Genomic DNA, 23,187 nt, shown 5'->3' on the forward strand with positions numbered 1-23,187 from the left:
TACAGCACCTTGCATGACCACTGCTTTGTCTCTTACACACACACACACACACACACACACACACACACACACACACACACACACTCGCAATGAGCAGTGTTTGACGGTGGAATGCCCACTGCCGCACTAGTTCCCACCACTATTATGTTTAGCTGAGTGATCACCAGCGAAAGGCCTTTCTTCCACCAGCTGTGGGAAAAGAAAAAGTGTTCAGGTTTATAAATCAGGAAGGACCACCTGAACTAAAGTGACCTAAATTTTTCATCACGTTTATGTAGAAATATTATTTCACTGTTTGTCATATATGGACGTGCATTGGAGCGGGCAGGCAGAGACTGGTTTTCGAGACAGAAGTACTGCAAAGGGCCCTGTAATCCCGAGCTTCACTTTAATCAAACCTCAGCTGGTGGTGCTCTGCTGCCATTTCTGACAGAATTCGGCACAGATCACAGTGAGGACTGATGAAAGACAAAAACCTGGGAAATCACCTTGTAAAAGAATGAAGCTTTAAACCTCAGCCCGCACACAGACAGCACACTCAAACCTGCAGACTTTAAGGGGCCCATCTCTACAGTCGGGTACCAAACTCAGAATTACACTGCAATTACAGATACAATGGCCAATATATTACTTTAAAATATATAGACCTATATTGGCTCCTCTTGAGATGTGATTAGTGTTGAACATATTCTTCAGTGATGTGTTAAATAGGATGCAGAGTCTGGAAGAGTTAGTTGACATGTTGACATTTGATAGTTATACCCAATATCTGTGCTTTGGCTCAACATTTCCTCAAATGACAAAGATTCTGTACTAGATTCAGGACAAAGAGTAGGTGTGGTGGATTAAAATGAAATGTGAAATGAAATGTGATTCTCATTCTAATCATTAGAAAATGTCTTTCAGTTTATAAACTGAAAGATATTTTCTTATTTTAATTATTTTAAAGACAAAATCTCAAAATCCAGACTGTCATTAAAACCTTTGGATTTGGAAAGGCTTTTTTTTTTTTGCTGAAAAGCAGGCAGATAAGGCACAGGGTGTGTATGATGGCACACACACGCGCGCACATGCACGCACACACACGGACTCTGCAGTGCTGCTGTGCTGCCTCATTAAGGCCTGAGATGTGATAGCAGTGAGCAGACCCAACGAAATGATTCCTGATCCTGATGGGCACTGATCCAACCAGACAGGCTGCTCTCAGCACCGGCACGGATTAATAATGTGCGCACACACACACACACACACACACACACACACACACACACACGATCGCAGAGGCACACAGTGCCCAAGGGGTTGTTGAGACACTAGATTGTGCAGTTATTAGTGTGTGAGTGTGTATATACACCCCCGGGGTAAATCTGAGACAAGCTCAGCAATGAGCAGTTTTCTTGAGAACATTAGTGGTTCTGACACACACACACACACACACACACACACAGGTGAATGTACTTACACACATACACATATGTGCACACTGTATGACACTATCAGGGGCAGTGCTAACACAGCAGGTCGACCTTTAAGTCACAGTATAGGAGAATGTAGTATTTATATTTAAACCCAGTTTTGACTATATTTGTTACCGCTAGTTTTTCAGCTCAAACCTGCCATGCATGGTATAAGCATTGCAGAAATGTGTGGATTCGGGACTAATCTGCTCTGGAAGCAGAAATAATCCTCCTGGTGAGGTAAATCTCACAGAAAACGTTGTTGAATGAAGCTCGATGAAAAGAGAAAAGGGCAGTGGAAGTGCAGGAGGTAATTTAATGAAGCCCTGAGCTTTTGCAACCACTCAAAGAAAAAAAATGCAAATCACGCCATACTGACCAACACCAACACGTGTTCATTAGTCTGATTCACATGCATCTTTCACATTATAGCCAATCAGTGTCAGGCCTTAACACCAAGTCAGGTGCAAGGAAAGGTCAGATAATGTCTAAACCTGTCAAACCAATGAGGGAGACTCTTCCTGGCACTGGTGGACTCAGGGGGGGGGCACAGGGGGTCAATCGCCTCCCTGGTGCCCCCATGTTCAAAACACTCAGCCAAAACGCCCTTTTGGGTGCCCCTATGGTAGATAAAACGTGATAGAGAGGCCTCTAAGGTGCCCTCCCTGCAGAGAGGATGTGATAAAGTGTCCTCTGGAGTCCACCCCAGCCTCCTAGATACTTGTTTGGAAGAGAGTAGAGAAAACTGTTAATACAGACAGTCTTGTCTAATAGCTAATAAGATAAACTAATGAATTTTCAAAAACTTCCAAAACCATGCCATAAAGGCGATGGCTCTCAATGGAGCCTCTTCATTGAGAGCCATCCAGATGATCCTGCATCCATTAAATTCCTCCAGTCAGGGCATCTACTTTGCATATTTCGCAATCCGCCTCAGTGTTTTACTTACACATTAACAAGTGAGTGAGAAAGTACAGACTTCCATCAAAATGTTCAATTTCAAGCCCTTTCAGTTTCAAAATGTGTCATAATGAAGCCGGAGAGATTTATCACACTGGTGAGAAGAAATGACTGCCTATTCCGAACCCCTCGTACACAACACGCCATCAGCCAAACCTGTAAGTACAGACCATGTCAACCCTCACTTACAATCACTTTCCCAAAGTGAGGCATGCAAACTATGCAGCTGCTCGCTCCTCTCAGCCAGACACGGAGAGCGACAACACACATGTGCGCACACACAGATACACACACACACACACACACACACACGTTTATCCTGCAGACGTTCATCAAACACACAGCCTGTGATCATAACTGCGACAGCGGATTACACCAGTGGGTGAAGTACTTTCAGCTTTGCCATAACTGTGATTTCACTTTTAAAATTCGGGCTGTCAACAGCTGCTCACACACAAACACTCACCTCCGGCACACACACACACACACACACACACACACACACACACATACTTACTTAAGTCCTCTTTGGGGGCGCACATTTCAACACCCCCCCTTAGAGGACACCACTTTCTGAATGGTTTAGCGAGATGCTGGCAAGTGGAATATATCACTGGGAGTCTCTAGATTATGAAAATCACTTGAGATTTTAGTTTTAAACATCTTTTGTCCATACAGAATTTTTACCTTGAGATTGAGGACAAATAATTTTAATGTCATATTTGGGGTCTTCAGCTATACACAAATACACAGACTGATAAATGTCACCTTTGGGTGCCTCACTTTCCTTTGGGGACAAGACTCATTAAATGTTATTATCTGCATGCATGTTCAGCTATATTCAGTAAGGAGAGCATGTTGTAATGAAATATAAAATTCAATCTTTGATCAAGTAACTGGTCTCGAGTAGCTTCTGAGATATCTAAAGAAAACACATTAAACTCAATAAAAGTAAACCCCAAATTATCTCATACAGAAGGAAGAAGTGGTAATTATACCTATAACGCTGTTTTTTTCTGGTGACTGGGACAAAGTGCCATTGGTTAAGGTTAGAGTTATCCTCCTCCTCTTCTGATTGTGCTGGCTGCCTCAATCCACAACAACAAAGGAAGGATTTCCCCACTACCAAATTAACCATGATGAACAGCTAACTAACATGCTGTTTGAATCATCAACCTATAGTCCTGCTATCAAAACATCAGAATCAGAAGCACCAGTCAAATTTGCAGATTTGGAGACTGCAATCAATGCTACGGACCTGACTGACCCCTGAATTCACTCAAGCACAAATGGACTGGCGGTATCCCCTCCAATCCATTTGCTACAGATCTAGCACCTTGGGTCTCACTGGGGATTGACCTCACAGACAACCCAACTGGTGCTCACCACAGATGCAAAGCAAACGTGCTAGGCTGAAAATCTCCACTCCTGTGCTGTGGTCTGATGATGTCTGTCGGGTAAAAAACAAGCACAAGAGCAAATCTCAAGACACTCCCCCAAGGCTTAGTGAGCCGGATGTAATGACTGATAATGGTAATGACAGCACTACCTTGCAAGGGATGCAACTTATTAGCACTAGATTCAGAGCTAATGCCAAAACCTGCATAATGTCTATTTCTCCTGCCTACTACAACAAGATTACTGAGCGACCCTGCTGAGTTTACCTGAAGAATCTGAACCTATTAACTATTTCTATACTATATTGTTAACTATTTCTTCATTCAATTATCATCTATGTCAGTTTTCCAGATAGTTATATTGTCACCCCTTTATTGTCATTTTTGATGGTTCATGTCTTCCATCATGGAACTCCTGCAATTGCACTGCAGTTTGCACATGAGATATTGTTTTAATTATCAGTATTTCATGTTCACATGATAATTTCTTCCTGTTGTCACTGATTCATCATAATTCAACCATAGGTATACCTCTTGTATATACTACATTCACTTGTATTACCTGACTATTGAGTGTGCTTTACTTAAGTAATAAATGCATAATGTTACATAAAGTCATCTCCTGTGTTCATATTTGTGGTTTAAATTCTTGCAGAATTGAAATTCAGACATCTGTGATCTTGTGCCCCATTATTGTATTATATTATCAATAACAATCACACTACAGTATCACTGCATCTGCTTCATGTTGGGCCAAACAATGCCCCTTAGCCATGATATAATCCCAACATCCTGTTGTGAGCTATTGCGTAATTAACACACCTGACTGCCCAGCAGAAAAGAGTACTCACCCAGACCATGTAATAATGTAGATTAAGAGGTAGATTGAATATGTGTTTTTACACCACACTGAAAATCTGCATGAAATAATTATACACCAAACAGACTTGTGTTTGCTGTTAACTTGTGTTTTAGTAACATAATGCATGGACATCACGTACAAGTGGCACACAGCTCAAATGGAATGTCCTTGAAAACTACAGGTCACCACAAACTTGGCTAGCTTTCAAATGAATGCATCTGGACAGCAGTCAGTTCACATACTTGACTAGAGAATATTCAGAGAAACAATTTCTTGGACTCGCTAGCAACATGATAATAGGAGGTTGTGCTCCAAACTACAACCAAGAACATCGGTTATATGAAAAGAAAGAAAGAAAGAAAGGCTTCTGGCATAAACAAATTTAACATTAGCCTCTAAAATAACATAACAGGCACTTCACACAGGTATACTTCAAAAAATAGCTAGCATGAGTCCTGAGAACAAGCCTTTCTCTTTAAGGCAGTGATCCGATTTCTGACATAATTTTTCACTCCAGTCCAGTTTCGGTCTTTGAGTGCATAGGGTTCTGCACTAATGCACCGGATGCAGTCGATCTTTTGAGGTACCTTGCACGTGTGGATGAAGCGCATCATATGTCTTTCAACTGCATGTACCTCACTGTCTTCCCACTTGCGTTTGGAGTTACCTGTGTTGTCTGTGAAGAAAAGATACAGGTATTAATATCTCATTACTAAAAGCATTTTTTGGAGTCCATCCAAAAATGCATTCACAATCTTTGCTTTCTTTTAGTACTCCCGTTCAAAATGCAAGGACAACACCATGTCCATGAATGCTAGATATTGCTACAAAGGTTCTTTAATTATCTAAACACAATCCCAAATAGGCATCCCAGTTAAATTTGTTAGAAAAAAAAAGCAGACTCCCAGCTCCACCTAGGTTTATGCCTTTATTCATAGAATCTGGAGTTCAAAGTGTTACAGTGTTACTACTTAAACTTAAGATTCTTCTCTAAACTCACTTGTTAGTTGCATTTGTAAACACTTTTTAAACTGAGAATTTAGTATCAAACAACTTTTTAACAGAATGTTAACTTTTAGATTGAGGACAAATCATTATAATATCACTTTTGAGATCTTCAGCTGTACACAAATGCACAAACTGATAAAAGTCTCCTGTGGGTGCCTAACTTTCCCGTCAGGGACAAGAGTCATTAAATGTTATTATCTGGATGCACTTTAATCTACAATATGTTTAGTAAGGAGAGCATGTTCTAATATGAATATGAAGTTCAGCCTTTGATTGTAGCATAACGCTGCTCTACAGAGACTGCAGTGCAGATTCTGCCATAGTGCCCTTTCTTTAGGCTATCAAGGACAGCCAAGTTGTCTGTTAGTGCAATGGACAGACACATTTATGTTATAGGTGGTTAGCAAGACCATCAGTGAAGCATGGTAAGCAGTGGTAATGTCTGGGCGTGTTAGATTTATGGAGGGTCCCTCGCTTGTCCCCAGCTCTGACTGCTTAAAGTAGAGAGTGGGAGTTTGGGGAGCAGTGGCACAAATCAATTAGCAGTGGTGCTGCACTGCTGTTGAATGCATACAACATTAGGGGAAACACTTTGATTGTGTCCTGAGTTAATAACTACAGACTTATTAACAATAACAAGTTTTACCTTGAATCAATGAGGTCGAGACAGTCACATTTTTAGTTTGGCAAACCCCATCAGCATCGGAGCATCCAGATACTAACTTTCTTCCGTTAAAAAAAATCTAACCCAAGCCAAAACAAACCTCGAATGCGAAAAGCACTGGGAGGAGTGGAATTGGAAGCAGTGGTCGGAAGTAAAGGTGCAGTCTCTGGTGGCTCCTGGCCGTCTTCGCCTGTTGCTTCAGTGGTCGACTCAAGAGACTCATCCTCATCAGTTGACGCATCCTGATCTTGTGAGGAATCAACTTTTTCTGCAGAGAAAATGTAAGAGTATATTTAAAAAAAATATGGCATAGCCTCAGCAGTTGTAGCCTTAAGATGAAAAACCAACAGTCAGTTCTGAATGTATTGCCCACATTATTGCAGTTGCACATTAAATCAAAATAATTTGTTATAGGTATAAGGTTCTACATTTCTAGACTTCAAATACCAAATACAGCATAAACATTAGCTAGCTGTCAAAGAGTACCAATGATGCATGAGGCAATAACATTAGGTTTCCCAGCATCTGAACCAAATGTATTATACTAATGTACACTAAGATACACACAATCTGTATCCATACCTTCGGGGTCAATCTCAATGTCATCAAGGGTTTGACCTTTATACTGTGATAGAGTCCCCTTCTCCACAGCCAAAAGCATTTTGCTCATTTTGGCGAGCTGAAGTGTTCCCTGCGGAAGGCGGTAATACTGCCTGTGCACACGAATGTCATGACCCAGGAAGTCAGCAAGTTGGTCTGCTTCATTTTCTTGAAGATTCAGAACTTGAGACATTGTTGCTATGTGCTTCCGGAGCCTTGTTGAGGTTAAGACCTCGGGATGTTTGGCACCACTCTCCCTTGCAAACGTTTGGATGCATTCTCCCCCTCTGTAAGCTGATAATGCTCCTGGTCTAGCAAACATGTAGATGTTCTCTTTGGAGACGCCACACAGCTCACGAGTGTCAGCTAGAAGCTCCATAGCTGACACCATTGATGGTTTCAGGAGCACAGGGACTCCTCTTCCTCGTTTCCCCCTGATTTCTACTCTGGTGAAGAAATCACACATCTTGTTCTCAAGTGGGGTAAGACATAGGGCCATGTCCTCATTGAGTTCTGACTTTCTCCTTTCTTTGAAAGTGGCCAACTCCATTCTTGACACCTCTCCTTCTCGTCTTCTGTTGAAAATGATCAGCTGAGCAAGTGTCACTTTGGCAAGTGTTGCATAGTTCTTTGCAGAGGGACACAGTCTCAGCATTCTTTCAGCAACAACTTTAACATTCTCCATGTGAGAGTCCAAAAGTTTGACATCTTCAGTGAGAGGTATAATCAGTGGTGCATTCCACTTTGACTCTCTCAGAGAGGTTGTTGCTCCTCTGGTAATCAATCCCTTCCATCGGAATTGTTTGATGGTCTTGAATTCTCGCGCAAATTTTACAAGACTCCAGTCTCTGTCAACTGTGGACAAATTATCACTCTCCACAAGCTCACAGATTATGCCCAGGCTGTTACCAATTTTGAGGGCTAAGGAAGGTGTGCGGAATGTGTTGTCCTCTGTGTTGTACCCAGCCAACTCTTTCACTGCAGATATCACATGATTGAAGTTTGAAGGATAGATGAGTTCCTCTGCCTTCTGGATGGGAGTGTTCTTCTTAGCCACAAGTAAAAGTCGCCCAAGTTCTCTAAGTCTTTGCCTTATGTAGTCATGTCTGTTCTTTCTTGACCCATTCAGATCAAACAGGTGTTGTCCAAACTGCAAGAGAAGTTTGTCATTTTGAATCATCCGAGTGACCTCATCATAGGTCATGGAGGAAATCACATTCTTCAAGCCCTCACTAATCTCACGCACGATGGCAGTTTTAAGGGCACATTTGGATCGAACTCGCCTCCTCCCACTGCTGGATTCATCACTAGTTTCTTCCTTCGCTGGGCAATTTTTCATGTGCTTCCACAATGTTTTCTTGCTATAAAGTCCTTGGCAATGAAAACAATGAATAAATTCAGAGGCACGTTTACACTGTCGTGGTCTGTAGCAGGCCTGGAGCTCTCCAGCTCCCTCCCTTACAACATTGGCGTTGTGGGCAAAGTTTCCACGTCTTCTAAGAATGTTCAACTTATTGCGTCTCTCTTTTGAATTCTTTGAATACTGAAATGCTAGGGCAACCTCTGCTTCATCCCCATGTACAGCTTCCAGGTGTCGTGAAATTTTTGATGAGGGATGGGAGCAAAAGAGACAGTAGTTCCTCTTGTCGTACACTCGACGTTTTTCAGAATTTGAGGGAGGCAATACTCTAATTGAGCCACAAATTTGTTGGATTCTGCTTTTCTCAAGAGTGTTTGAGTTGCTCTTTAGTGGACTAGGGGATGAGATCTTTCTCTTCCTTTGAGTGAGCAAGTTCCTCTTCTTAGGGCTGACTGCACTGTCTCCTTTTTCTGGGCTTCCTGAATCAATATCTTGTTTTGATGGAGATAAAATGGGATATCGCAGAGACGGCAGGGGCTTTTTCTCAGCTGGATACAGTGGTGCGTCTTCATCAGGCTCAGAGGAACTTCCTGCTTCAGAGTCTGGGACATAGTCATGATCACTATAGTCTGTGTGATCGGACTCATCAAGGGATGTTTCCATATATGAAGTGGCCTTAGAAAACGAAAAAAGATTCTGTTCAGTAACATAGGTCATCCTTTACTATACTGAGTGTCATAGACTGTGTTGATGCATCGGACTTTTATTACAGGAAGACTATCTCTTTTAGCTTTGGGATATGACATATAAAGGCTACGTTTATCAATGTTTCTTTAATGAAAAGCCACATAATAATTGCTTTAGCCTTATGTATACATCAAAATGTACACGACTGTTATTAGACTGTAGGAAAATACCTGTCTTTGTCTTGAGGATGTCCTTTTTGAGTTATCCACTGAACAATTCCAAGATCTTTGACCATCTGACGATGTAGCAAAGGTAAGAGGAGTTGTTGTCTTAAAGCAGAAAAAAGGACATAAAGGTAAAAGCGTTCCATTAAGTACAAATTACTGTGCAAAAAATTTTCATTCCCATGCATTTTTGACCTTATATTAAGTAACATAATAAATAATAATAATAAAGAATAAACACTGTTATGATTAAAAATGATGTAAAATGATACTGATGTTTTGAGGATGGGATTTGTGACAAATTCCTCTCCCTATAATGATCAAGGAGTGATCAGCCTTTACTCTTTTTCAGGGATAATAAATCGGTAAATTAACAAACTATATGACTATGTATTCTTGAAGAGCATCATGAAAATTATTGGATTAATGATGGTTTATTTAATGATGCCAAATGATAATAGTAATCTTATCCACACTGAATATAATTGTACAATTGGAAAGTAAATGATATTCAGCTATTCAGCAAGCAGTGCAGTGTTACCTGTGTTTTTGTTGCTGGCTCTCCATCTTCCAACGGATCACTGCTTATCGTTGATTCACCCAGGGACGAGGTATCTGATGAGGTTAGTGACTAAAAAGACAAATCCAACTTATTGTGTGCAATATTCAAATTCAATTGGCATTTTGTTTTACAGTAGCTTCCCTTTTAAAACTCGCCCCTGTTTGAAGTTGTAGACATACCTGAATGTCATCATGCAATGGGGATTGCGAAGTTAGCTAAGGGAGGAAAAGAAAGAAAGGCAAGTCAAAAGCTGAGAAAGTGATGGTTAGAGTTAACAAGATAGTTGACTCCAGGACAACAACAAAACAAAATTAGACCAATGGTCATTTGGAATACAAATGTAGACTACTCATCATTGCCTTACTAATGTCTAAAAGTTAGCAAGACAACAACATTTCAGGATAAATGGACATTTGCAGTAAAAGTCTAATAGTGCATCCAGATGAAATATAATAGGCCAAAAGTTTTTTCTTTGGGCTCATGGGAATTAGTCAGAGAACGAGTAAAAAAAGCAATTAAGGGCCGTATCTGCCCCACTGGCTGTCAGTTGAAGAACGCAGCTTTGAATGTGTTGCAAAGAATAACAATAGTAATAATAAAACTCAATCATGCAATCAAGCTCCGAGTAATGAATGAAAAGAGGTTGAGCACAGAGAGTAATTTCTGTCTCTAAGATGTTGAAGTATATTACTCACAAGTGTATCCAGTTGTGCCAATTGTTGAACCAGTTGTGCACGCTTTAACAAATTCATTGTATGCTGTCTTTCTCTAGCATTTCGCTCCTCCTCTGCAATTTTATGACGATTGAAGCATTCCTCATGGTGCTGTCTATATTTGGCCATTCGAGACTGTAATGACAGAACTGACTGTTTCAAAGACAGTTTGTGAATACAACTACAAATTATAACAATTCACAGCCAAAAATGAGCAATAGTGATTATATGTAAAGATGAAAATGGGCTCTTACTGTATGTGCTGCTGGATTGCTGCTATTTATGTTGATCTTATCATACACCTGAGACGCATCCATAGGACTAGATGACAGCTTAAAGATAAAAAAAAAAAATGAAGTTGTGTGTGCAGCCCACATGACTTTTGTTAAAAGTTACACCAGTCATGCAAATGTCATGCAAAACATTAGCTACATGCTAACACCAACTGTTAATGCTTAAGAATCATGGAGTTCATAAGGCAAGGTTTGACTAAATTGATTGTACAAAATGATATTGTGTTAATGTTGTCACAGTGAGACAAAACCTAGAGGGCTTATTTTCCCCAAAGTGTTTTTCAGATTAAACCAGAGGGCACAAGGAACTGCAGACATCAGAGACTAGTGTGTTGACCCCTGTGACCACCTACCAGAGGTTTGTCCCTGACATCAGGTGTCCGCTGCTCGCTGACATCAGGTGCCATTTTCTGCTGGAAAAGGAAACCGGATAAAATAAATATCTGATCAACCTTGATACAGCTGAAATTTCAAGACATGCTGAGATAAAGGTGATGCATGAGTAGTATATGTGTGTTTAGAACGACCCCCAAAGTATATAATAATAATAATAATAATAATAATAATAATAATTATTATTATTATTATTATTATTATTATTATTATTATTATTATTATTATTATTATTCATAACAACAACAACAATATTAATGATATATTAATAATAATAATAACAACAATAATAATAATAATAATAATAATAATAATAATAATAATAATAACCGCAACATAAGGAGCACTTTTCTAAATCCATGTCACAAACTGCTTCATAAAGGTATCAAGATAAAAGTCATAAAATCATCAATTTTTCAATCAAGAAAATAAAAGACAGTACAAAGGAAATTGAAACGCAAGTAAAAGCAGGAAAGTATGTTTTAAGAAAGGACTTAAAGGTGATCTCTGATTCAGCAAGGAATTTGTAAAAACAAAGAAAACAGGGCCAAAAAGTAATATAATGACAATAATAATTATTTATAGAGCACTCTAAATCCATGTTAAAAGTGCTTCATAAAGGCAGCAAAATAAGTAATACTTTTATCATATAGCCTTTCCTGATTATATTTGAGTTTTAATTACATAGGAACTGTCTTTTATTTTCTTGATATGTATTGGGTTTTAGACACTAAATTGTTTTCTATATGTTTTCTTTTAAAACTTGATGATTTTATTACTTTTATTTTGGTGCCTTTTTGAGGCAATTTGTCACATGGATTAAGAAGACTGCTCTATCAATAAAGATGATAATGGTGATAATAATAATATTATAATCATTATCATTATATTATTACTTCTGGGGACATTCAAACACACACACACGCTACTCATACCTAATTGGGGACATTCATCTATGTTTAATGTCACAAAGTGGTATGTAAGTCTGTCAGTATTTTAGAAGACGTTCCAAACACAGGTCATTGTCCTTACAGTCCGTTACTACTTGGGATGTCATAAGAGAAAGACTGGACAATAAAACATACTAATATAAAAGGATTCAGCAGAGGTTTAGGTGGCAGGCATAGACCCCCACCACTAGGAAATTAGAAAATACAAGTGGAAGGCAGGTTCTCTGTGGACAGACACACTGCCACACAGGAATGAATGAGTAGGACCATTTTCAGAGAACTTTTCTGCTATTTCAATAAAGAAATTCTTGCTCAACAGGTCTTAAGGTAGTACTTTATAAACCGGTCCCTACCTGAGGTATGTCGCTTTCTTCCAGAATCGGCTGGCTAACATCAGGTGCCAATTGCTGCTGGAAAAGGAAGAAAAAAATGTATTAACTATTTTCATTACTTTTGGGGTCATTCCAAACACACACACACTCATACCTAATTGAGGACATTCATCTATGTATGATGTCAACACACCAGTATGTAAATCTGTCAGTACTTTAGGAGACGTTCCAAACAAAGATCATTGTCCTTGCAGTCCATTACTACTTGGGCTGTCATAAGAGAAACACTGGACAATGATACACATTAATATAAAAGGATTCAGCAGTGGTTTAGGTGGCAGGTAGACACACCCAACACTAAGAAATAAGAAAAAAACAGGTGGAAGGCAGGCTCTCTGTGGACAGACACACTGTCACACAGGAATGAATGAGTAGAACCATTTTCGAAAACTTTTCTGCTACTTCAATAAAGAAATTCTTGCTCAACAGGTCTTTAAGTAGTATTTAATAAACTGTTCCCTACCTGAGGTCTGTCGCTTTCTTCCACAATCGGCTGGTTAACGTGAGGTGCCAATTGCTGCTGGAAAAGGAAAAAAAAATGAATTTACTATTTTTATTACTTTTGGGGTCATTCCAAACACACACACATGCTACTCATTTCTAATTGGGGACATTCATCTATGAATAATGTCAAAACACCAGTATGTCAGTCTAACAGTACTTTTGGGGTCATTCTATACTCACACACACGCTACTCATACCTAACTGGGGACATTCATCTATATATAATGTCAAAACACCAGTATGTAAGTCTGTCAGTGCTTTAGGATATGTTCCAAACAAAGATCATCGTCCTTACAGTACGTTACTACTTGGGCTGTCGTAAGAGAAACACTGGACAATAATGCATACTAATATAAAAGGATTCGGCAGTGGTTTAGGTGGTAAGCAAACACACCCAACACTAAGAAATAAGAAAATACAAGTGGAAGACACACTGTCACACAGGAATGAATGAGTAGGACCATTTTTAGAGAAATTTTCTTCTATTTCAATGAAGAAATTCTTGCTCAACAGGTCTTTAAGTAGTATTTAATAAACTGGTCCCTACCTGAGGTCTGTCACTTTCTTCCACAGTCAGCTGGTTAACATCAGGTGCCAATTGCTGCTGGAAAAGGGGAAAACAATGTATTTACTATTTTTATTACATTTCAGGTCATTCCAAACATACACACACACACGCTACTCATACCTAACTGGGGACATTCATCTATGTATCATATCAAAACACCAGTATGTAAGTCTGTCAGTGCTTTAGGAGACATTCCAAACAAAGATCATTGTCCTTACAGTATGTTACTACTTGGGCTGTCATAAGTGAAACACTAGACAATAATACATACTAATATAAAAGGATTCAACAGTAGTTTGGGTGGCAGGCAGACCTACCCAACACTAAGAAATAAGAAAATACAGGCGGAAGGCAGGCTCTCTGTGGACAGACACACTGTCACACAGGAATGAATGAGTAGGACCATTTTCAGAGAACTTTTCTGCAATTTCAATGAAGAAATTCTTGCTCAACAGGTCTTTAAGTAGTATTTTATAAACCGTTCCCTACCTGAGGTCTGTCGCTTTCTTCCACAATCGGCTGGTTCACGTGAGGTGCCAATTGCTGCTGGAAAAGGAAAAAAAAATCAATTTACTATTTTTATTACTTTTGGGGTCATTCCAAACACACACACACGCTACTCATACCTAATTGGGGACATTCATCTATGTATAATGTCAAAACACCAGTATGTAAGTCTGTCAGTGCTTTAGGAGACATTTCAAACAAAGATCATTGTCCTTACAGTATGTTACTACTTGGCCTGTCGTAAGAGAAACACTGGACAATAATGCATACTAATATAAAAGGATTCAGCAGTGGTTTAGGTGGCAGGCAGACACACCCAACACTAAGAAATAAGAAAATACAAGTGGAAGACACACTGTCACACAGGAACGAATGAGTAGGACCATTTTTAGAGAAATTTTCTTCTATTTCAATGAAGAAATTCTTGCTCAACAGGTCTTTAAGTAGTATTTTATAAACTGGTCCCTACCTGAGGTCTGTCACTTTCTTCCACAGTCAGCTGGTTAACATCAGGTGCCGATTGCTGCTGGAAAAGGGGAAAAAATGTATTTACTATTTTTTATTACATTTCAGGTCATTCCAAACATACACACACATGCTACTCATACCTAATTGGGGACAATCATCTAAGTATAATGTCAAAACACCAGTATGTCAGTCTAACAGTACTTTTGGGGTCATGCTATACTCACACACACGCTACTCATACCTAACTGGGGACATTCATCTATGTATAATATCAAAACACCAGTATGTAAGTCTGTCAGTGCTTTAGGAGACGTTCCAAACAAAGATCATTGTCCTTACAGTACGTTACTACTTGGGCTGTCATAAGTGAAACACTAGACAATAATACATACTAATATAAAAGGATTCAGCAGTAGTTTGGGTGGCAGGCAGACCTACCCATCACTAAGAAATAAGAAAATACAGGTGGAAGGCAGGCTCTCTGTGGACAGACACACTGTCACCCAGGAAGGAATGAGTAGGACCATTTTCAGAGAACTTTTCTGCAATTTCAATGAAGAAATTCTTGCTCAACAGGTCTTTAAATAGTACTTTATAAACCGGTCCCTACCTGAGGTCTGTCGTTTTCTTCCACAATTGGCTGGCTAACATCAGGTGCCAATTGCTGCTGGAAAAGGGGGGGAAAATGTATTTACTATTCTTATTAAATTTGGGGTCATTCCAAACACACACACACGCTACTCATACCTAATTGGGGACATTCATCTATGTATAATGTCAAAACACGAATATGTCAGTCTAACAGTACTTTTGGGGTCATTCTATGATCACACACACGCTACTCATTCCTAACTGGGGACAGTCATCTCTGTATAATGTCAGAACACCATTATGTAAGTCTGCCAGTACTTTAAGAGACATTCCAAACACTCATCATTGTCCCTACAGTGCATTACTACTTGGGCTGTCATAAGAGAAACACTGGACAATAATACATACTAATACAAAAGGATTCAGCAGTGGTTTAGGTGGCAGGCAGACACACCCAACACTAAGAAATAAGAAAACACAGGTGGAAGGCAGGCTCTCTGTGGACAGACACACTGTCACACAGGAATGAATGAGTAGGACCATTTTTAGAGAAATTTTCTGCTATTTCAATAAAGAAATTCTTGCTCAACAGGTCTTTAAGTAGTATTTTATAAACTGGTCCCTACCTGAGGTCTGTCGCTTTCTTCCACAATCGTCTGGCTAACATCAGGTGCCAATTGCTGCTGGAAAAGGAAGAAAATGGCTTTACTATTTTTATACAATTTGTGTCATTCCAAACACACACACGCTACTTATACCTAATTGGGGACATTCATCTATGTATAATGTCAAAACACCAGTATGTAAATCTGTCACTACTTTAGGACATGTTCAAAACACGCATCATTGTCCTTAGTGTTCATTACTACTTGGGCTGTCATAAGAGAAACACTGGTCAGTAATACGAACTCTGAAACCCACTGAGTACTACACTGAAAACAAATACCTTACAAAGTATGAGAGATTAAGTAGTACTTTTTAAACTGGCCCCTACCTGAGGTCTGTCCCTGACATCAGGTGTCAGCTGCTCGCTAACATCAGGTGTCAGCTGTTCACTGACATCATGTATCAGCTGTCCGTTGACATCAGGTGCCATTTTCTGCTGGAAAAGGGAACCAGAAAAAAAATAAAACAATCATAATATAGGTCAAATCTCAAGACACATTGAGATCAGCTTCATCTGAAAATGACAAAAACAACTATTATCAACATTAAACAAATTGTACCTGTCTGCGCCAAGGCCAGTCTGAATCCCCGTAATTGTAAGTTATTTCTTCACCTGGGGCAATGTCTCTTAGGGCAAACAGGCAAAGATGTGGCATCCCACCAACATCAATAGCTTTTATCTTGCAGTTAGGCTTGATGTGATCGTCATTCACAAGCCTTCCCAGTGATTTGTCTTCAACAGATGCATCAAGACTTAAGGAAAAGAATATTGATGTTAAAGTAGACGTAATCTACTTTGTTTGGATACAGGGTTAAGAAGGGCACGTTTTATTTGAAAGCTGAGCAAGCAATTGAGGTAGCTTGCAGCAATATACATTTGCAGTATTACCGGGATGATGAGCCTCTTGCATGGTTTTTTGGAAATTGGGATGTCCTTAGGTTAACAGGCCATTCAAAGCTCATCTCCTAAAACTATTGTAATGTTTTACACCTGGCAACAAAAACATATTCATTATTCAACTTACCACCAACATCCCCCTTTCCATTTGAAGTCAAACAGGAATACTGCTTCCGTGTCATTGTACTTCTTTGTAAGAAGACCATCCTGTTTGAAAAGTTTACCACGGTATTCAAGCACAAAATCTCCTTGGTTGAAAACCTCCACAGCAAACACACCTCGACCTTTAAAATTAGAAAAAAAAACATGACGTGACTTACATTCTAAAACCAGCTGTTGGAGATTCAACAAAGTGAAATGCAGGCGACAACATCAGCCTGTTTGAGTCAAGATGAAACGGGCTAGATCACACCGCTGCAGTGTTTGCCTGCAATGTTCTAAAACGGTTTAGTTTTGTTGTGAATCATTGGTCTGAACTGGGCTTAAAACACCAAAGTCACACAAGAACACAAACTAACTAATCGCTTGAGGCAGTGGTAGACTAGCGACTCCCTTGTTCTGCAAGGTAAAAGACTTTAACTAACTATAACCATAATGGCTCTAAGAAGTTGTCTAACCCAGCTTTAAAATGTTAAATGCAAACCCACACCGCCAGTATGAAGTAGCCTTGTGTAATTGAGATATGCACATGAAGCAAAGATGAATTTTGAATTTACATTGTGTAATTCAACATTATTAATAGGCTCTGTACAACTGACACAAACACGACTTGCAAAATGTAAGAACTTACCTTTGTATGGGTTGATGAAATGCTCTCTGAGACCAGCCTTGTCAGTTTTCAGTTTGATGTGTTGTTCGGCATCCTGTTGAGGACGGACCCGTCTTCTCCTCACAGATCTCTCCATTATTGCTTCATTACCAGCCGTATCATCTGTTTGACAGAATATTCCATGTGAGCACATATGTGAGCCACCCAGTTAAGCCAACATACATTTTTTAGTTTCCTTTATACCAGGATATAATTTTTATACTGATAGTTTAGTCACAAACTAATGCAGGCTTTTTACCCACATAATGAAATCTCTTCAGTAGCAAATGCAGTGGATTTACCTGGAGGAAACCTGTTGTGATCCACAGTGTGTAGCTCAAGGTATTTACCCTTCTCTCACACACACTTGTTATTTTATTATGCACACAAGAATAAATCTATATATATATAATAAATCATATTCCTAGCATCAAAATACTGAGTGAAGTTTAGAAAGAATTTAGAACACTGACATCAGTCAGTATTTGTCAAATTTTAAGACACTGGCACAATAAATTAAACAGTTAAATGACTGGGAACAGGGCAGATTGAAATATCGCTTTCTACATATTTACATGTTTATGCATGTTGAACAGGTATATTGATAAAGCACTGGCATTTTTCTCCTGAAGATTTATTGCACTTACAGTAAAGAACATAGTATGAGGAGCTCCTCTCCTCTCTGTGTCTGAACTGTCAGCCCTGACAGAGAGGAACATAGAGGCTGCAGCTTGAGAAATTACACCGTACACAGTACATACAAAAGAACCACTCATGTCAGAGCTTATAATTACTACTGTCTTTAATAACTTAGCCCAGGTGACCATTTAATATTGTGTTAAGGTGCCATCCTACCACTGCCTGCTAACTAATCTCAGGCCAAGCAATTTAGCAACCGTGCTAATTTTACCTTGAAATGACAGTCATGGTGGTGGCTTGCTGCAGTCCAGTTATTCTCATGTTTAATAAGGCTATCCATCACCAGAACAACTTGCTAAAGCTTGTTTTCTACCCAGCTTACTTAGCAAGAGTGTAACTAGCTAGCTAACACTAGCTAGCTTTGTGGATAATTATCTATTTATCGCCACCAACTCGACAGAAAATTGTCAGTTTCACATTTTTCTATAAGTTCACCATCATAACATGACTGGATGAACCACATGGCATAAAAACCTGATAAATTTTCAAAAACGTCAAGTTTGCTTACCTTAAAGGCTGCTCCTCATGGCATCTCCCTGCTGTCCGTCTGCAGCATGCAGCTCATGCATCCACCTAATGGGGGGGGCGGGGCTTGCGCACCTCATGTAGGAGGTGGGGGCGGAGATAAACTTGACTTTTATCTTTCTATCATGACCACTTTCTTTTAGTTGATTTTGGATTGATCAATTTATTGAATGAGTTTGTAATTTGTGTTTAGTTTATAAATATTCAACAGTGACTATAAGATATGAAGAAATAAATAAATTTTACAGGCAACAGTTCACCCCTATAGGTTTTATCAATTAGCCTACAGTATATTACATAGGCACACCTTCTTGTGTGTCCATTGTGATGGCAAACGTGGGTAGTGAACAGCAAGTGTGCCCTTGTGAGTCCTATCTCGTTAATGACAGATCTTTCTCTTGCTGACTGATCACTGATGATTCCCCCATTGGAAACCTGGGTGCTAATCCCATGTGTTAATATCATGCACATGTGCATTGATGAAATGATGACGATAATTTTAACTGCACCTGCTTTCACATAGCACATAGCCTATTGTATGTATACTGGCTAGCTATTCAAATTATACCTTGTACAATTTTCAATAAATTTTTCGAATCAATTCAATTCAAATCAAAGCATTTATTGTTATATGCACAGTTAAAACCAAGTTTCCCTGTACAATGAAATTCTTACTTTGCCTTTCACTCTGAATGCCATTCATATACAATAAAATAAATGAAGATATTTGGAGAGATAAAGAAAAGTATCCAAAGAACACAACAGTCTGTGTACAATATATACTTTACAGTATCAATATACATTATACAGTAACAGCAACTAATATCTGTGCAAAGTCTGTCCTGGCAAAAGCTGTCTTTGATTGTCCAATTGTGCTCCAATCAACAGCTCCAATGTCGATGTCCAATTACACAAAGACGGTACTAATACAGATGGATAAGTAAACATAGATAATTGCTCTGGATATCAGTACAGCGACTGCCTTTCTCAGATAGGCTATGAATATTTACAGGTTTTCATTTAACATTATAAAGCAGAGAGCTCATACCAAGCAATCCAACTGGTTGTTAGCCATGATATAATACCTATATCCATGAGTTTCAAATGTAGTCCTACACCTGCCATGTTGGGGCCCCACACGTGTTTCAAACTAATTAATTAGTTCTACGCCAATCAGAAACACAACTCAAATAGAAACACCTGTGTTGGTCCCCAACATGGCAGATGTAGGAGTACATTTGAAACTCATGAATATCATGGCAATGACATCTAATTCCTTTACACAATTCAGTATCACTCCATGTTGTTTAACCCTGTCTGCAGTGTTGAAGGAGGCTCGTGGGCGGCGGGCCAACAGGACTGACAACAGAGCTAGCAGGGTTGATAACTGGTTTGCAGTCAGGTGTTGTGTGGAGCAACACAACCAGAGCTTGCCCTCATGAGCCTTCTCATGCTGCTGGACAGGGACAAACTCTGCAGCAGTTGCTGAGACTATGCTAGTCTGCAGCTAAAGTTGTCTGGAGTGGCCACGATATCTAATGTAGCTTAGTGGCAATATCTCTCTAGAGACACCCTGTCTGTAACAGCAGAACAGTCAACACAAGCCATTGTACTTTATATAATTACTAGTGACAAATACACTTGATTGATTGACTGATAACACAGGTTATGAGGTTGGGTTGACTGCAGGGGTAATGTTAAACTGGCAGGCTAGGCTAAGATAAGCTAACAGGGCAGCAACAGGCTAAGTTAAGTCAAGAAAGTACACTGCATAACAAATGCCAGCCCAGTGGGCTTATTCCTTTGTAAGAACAATGTTTTATGGATGTTTGTTTGATCATAGAAATAGTTTAAATTGGAATCTGTCCATCATTTCAATATTGCGATACTTGGTTACCATCTGATGAAAGCAACAGCTGTCTTCAGGCCGTAATAAATTGGGATTATATCCCAGCTAAGAGGCATTGTTCGACCTAATGCAAAAAAATTGCTATAAGTAATACCATTAATTATTACCATTTAAAAATCAAATGATGTATTTAATGTAACATGCAAGAGGCAAATGTTACTCTGAGAATCTTCATGACATGCCTAACCCCCTCACTCTCCTGAGAAAGTATAACTGTTGTGGTGTTTTCCTGACCAGCTGGATGATGTCATCTGTCCAGGTTAGGTCATCAATGATGTGTGATAGTGAAAATGATCCAGCCAGTGACTGTGGTGTTGTTAGCAAATTTCAGGATAATGTTGTCCTTGTGTGAGGCAACACTGTCATAGTTGAGCAGTGTGTAGAGCTCTGACTGAGTTCTTGTGGGGTGTCAGTGTTCATCATCACATTGTTTAAGGTTAGATTTCCTCACTGGCAATCTCACAGAGTGTGGGGTTTATGCCAAAGTTGTAGAGTTGGTTTGTGAGTTTGTGGGGGAAGAGGAGGCTGCGCTGTAATTGATGAAGAACATTCTGATGTAAGCCTCTTTGTTTTCCAGGTGCGCAGAGCTGCAGAGATAGTATCCTCAGTGGATCTGTAGATACTGTAGTGGGTCCACTGACTCAGGTATATTACTCTGGATGTGGGAAAGAACCACTCCCTCCAAACACTTCATTATGATTGAAGTGAGTGCAACCAGCCTGTTGTCATTCACACAAGGGACTGGGCTCCTGTTGGGGACTGGGATGGTGGTGGTCTGTGGCCGGTGCAAGGGACAGGTTAATAACGGAGGTGGATACTGATATTCTTATCCTACACATCCTTATTCCTAAACACATACCCTATAGGCTTGAAAACATATTTCAAGCTTGAGAACTGCATCTGCCATATACAGAATCATATACCATTTGCATCTAATCATGTATATCTAATGTAGTTATTATGACAGTGAATTCGTCTCTTTTGCTTCACATACATTTTTTTGTTAAATCTGTAACAAACCTTAATATAAATTACTATTTGTCCTAGAGCATCTGGGTCCATGTGAGCACCTTTAAAAACACAACTAACTAACTGCAATTTATGAATGATTTACCATCAGTGCCATTCATGCATACCAGCTGCAATGCTTGGTAGCTTTTGGAGAAGTAGGCTGACCATGGTAATGGTAGACGCATGCTGCCGATACCTTGCAATGCATAGGAATGTACATTTACTTAACTAATTATGCTAAAATTGGGTACGCAGAAGTCTGTGACAAGAATTAGGAATCCTAATTCTCTCTCTCTCTCTTTTTCCTCTCTCTCTCTCTCTCTCTCTCTCTCTCTCTCTATATATATATATATATATATATATATACACTATATTACCAAAAGTATTCGCTCACCTGCCTTTACTCATTCTATGAACTGAAGTGCCATCCCATTCCTAACTCATAGAATTCAATATGATGTCGGTCCACCTTTTGCAGCTATTACAGCTTCAACTCTTCTGGGAAGACTGTCCACAAGGTTGAGGAGAGTGTTTATAGGAATTTTTGACCATTCTTCCAAAAGCGCATTGGTGAGGTCACACACTGATGTTGGTCGAGAAGGCCTGGCTCTCAGTCTCCGCTCTAATTCATCCCAAAGGTGTTCTATCGGGTTCAGGTCAGGACTCTGTGCAGGCCAGTCAAGTTCATCCACACCAGACTCTGTCATCCACGTCTTTATGGACCTTGCTTTGTGCACTGGTGCACAGTCATGTTGGAAGAGGAAGGGGCCCGCTCCAAACTGTTCCCACAAGGTTGGGAGCATGGAATTGTCCAAAATGTTTTGGTATCCTGAAGCATTCAATGTCCCTTTCACTGGAACTAAGGGGCCAAGCCCAGCTCCTGAAAAACAACCCCATACCATAATTCCTCCTCCACCAAATTTCACAGTTGGCACAATGCAATCTGAAATGTACCGTTCTCCTGGCAACCTCCAAACCCAGACTCGTCCATCAGATTGCCAGATGGAAAAGCGTGATTCATCACTCCAGAGAACGCGTCTCCACTGCTCTAGAGGCCAGTGACGGCGTGCTTTACACCATTGCATCCGACGCCTTGCATTGCACTTGGTGATGTGTGGCTTGGCTGCAGCTGCTCGGCCATGGAAACCCATTCCATGAAGCTCTCTGCGTACTGTACTTGGGCTAATCTGAAGGTCACATGAAGTTTGTAGCTCTCTAGCAATTGACTGTGCAGAAAGTCGGCGACCTCTTTGCACTATGCGCTTCAGCATCCGCTGACCCCTCTCCGTCACTTTACGTGGCCTACCACTTCGTGGCTGAGTTGCTGTTGTTCCCAAACGCTTCCATTTTGTTATAATAGAGCTGACAGTTGACTGTGGAATATTTAGGAGCGAGGAAATTTCACGACTGGATTTGTTGCACAAGTGGCATCCTATGACAGTTCCACGCTGGAATTCACTGAGCTCCTGAGAGCGGCCCATTCTTTCACAAATGTCTTGTTTCACAGTCTG

General features: G+C 39.8%; 2 protein-coding genes across 2 annotated transcripts in view; both read right to left on the reverse strand.

Annotated features, from left to right (window-relative positions):
* sema3b (sema domain, immunoglobulin domain (Ig), short basic domain, secreted, (semaphorin) 3B) overlaps positions 1-23,187 on the reverse strand; it is a 97,668-nt gene that overhangs the window by 40,844 nt on the left and 33,637 nt on the right. The window lies entirely within an intron of this gene.
* LOC119022953 lies at positions 4,784-18,879 on the reverse strand. The gene is made up of 20 exons (XM_037104446.1): positions 18,740-18,879; positions 17,515-17,655; positions 16,852-17,008; positions 16,387-16,579; positions 16,155-16,262; positions 15,787-15,843; positions 15,180-15,233; positions 14,084-14,140; positions 13,574-13,630; positions 12,986-13,039; positions 12,484-12,540; positions 11,141-11,200; positions 10,749-10,826; positions 10,477-10,629; positions 9,961-9,996; positions 9,761-9,850; positions 9,226-9,324; positions 6,931-8,983; positions 6,449-6,616; positions 4,784-5,352 (listed from the first exon to the last, which is right to left on the reverse strand). Exons 2-20 carry the CDS (start codon positions 17,627-17,629, stop codon positions 5,120-5,122), a joined length of 3,879 nt encoding a protein of 1,292 aa, XP_036960341.1. The 5' UTR covers positions 17,630-17,655; positions 18,740-18,879; the 3' UTR covers positions 4,784-5,119.

This window comes from Acanthopagrus latus, chromosome 7 (genome assembly GCF_904848185.1).
Source record: "Acanthopagrus latus isolate v.2019 chromosome 7, fAcaLat1.1, whole genome shotgun sequence".
Classification (NCBI taxonomy): Eukaryota; Metazoa; Chordata; class Actinopteri; order Spariformes; family Sparidae; genus Acanthopagrus; species Acanthopagrus latus.

Excerpts from the sequence above, each read along its gene's own strand:
- LOC119022953 (XM_037104446.1), bottom strand. The coding sequence starts at position 17,629 with ATGGAGAGATCTGTGAGGAGAAGACGGGTCCGTCCTCAACAGGATGCC. Across the intron at positions 15,844-16,154 it reads ATGTCAGGGACAGACCTCAG|CAGCAATTGGCACCTGATGT; the intron begins GTAGGGGCCAGT and ends TTCCTTTTCCAG. Across the intron at positions 12,541-12,985 it reads AAGAAAGCGACAGACCTCAG|CAGCAATTGGCACCTGATGT; the intron begins GTAGGGAACAGT and ends TTCCTTTTCCAG.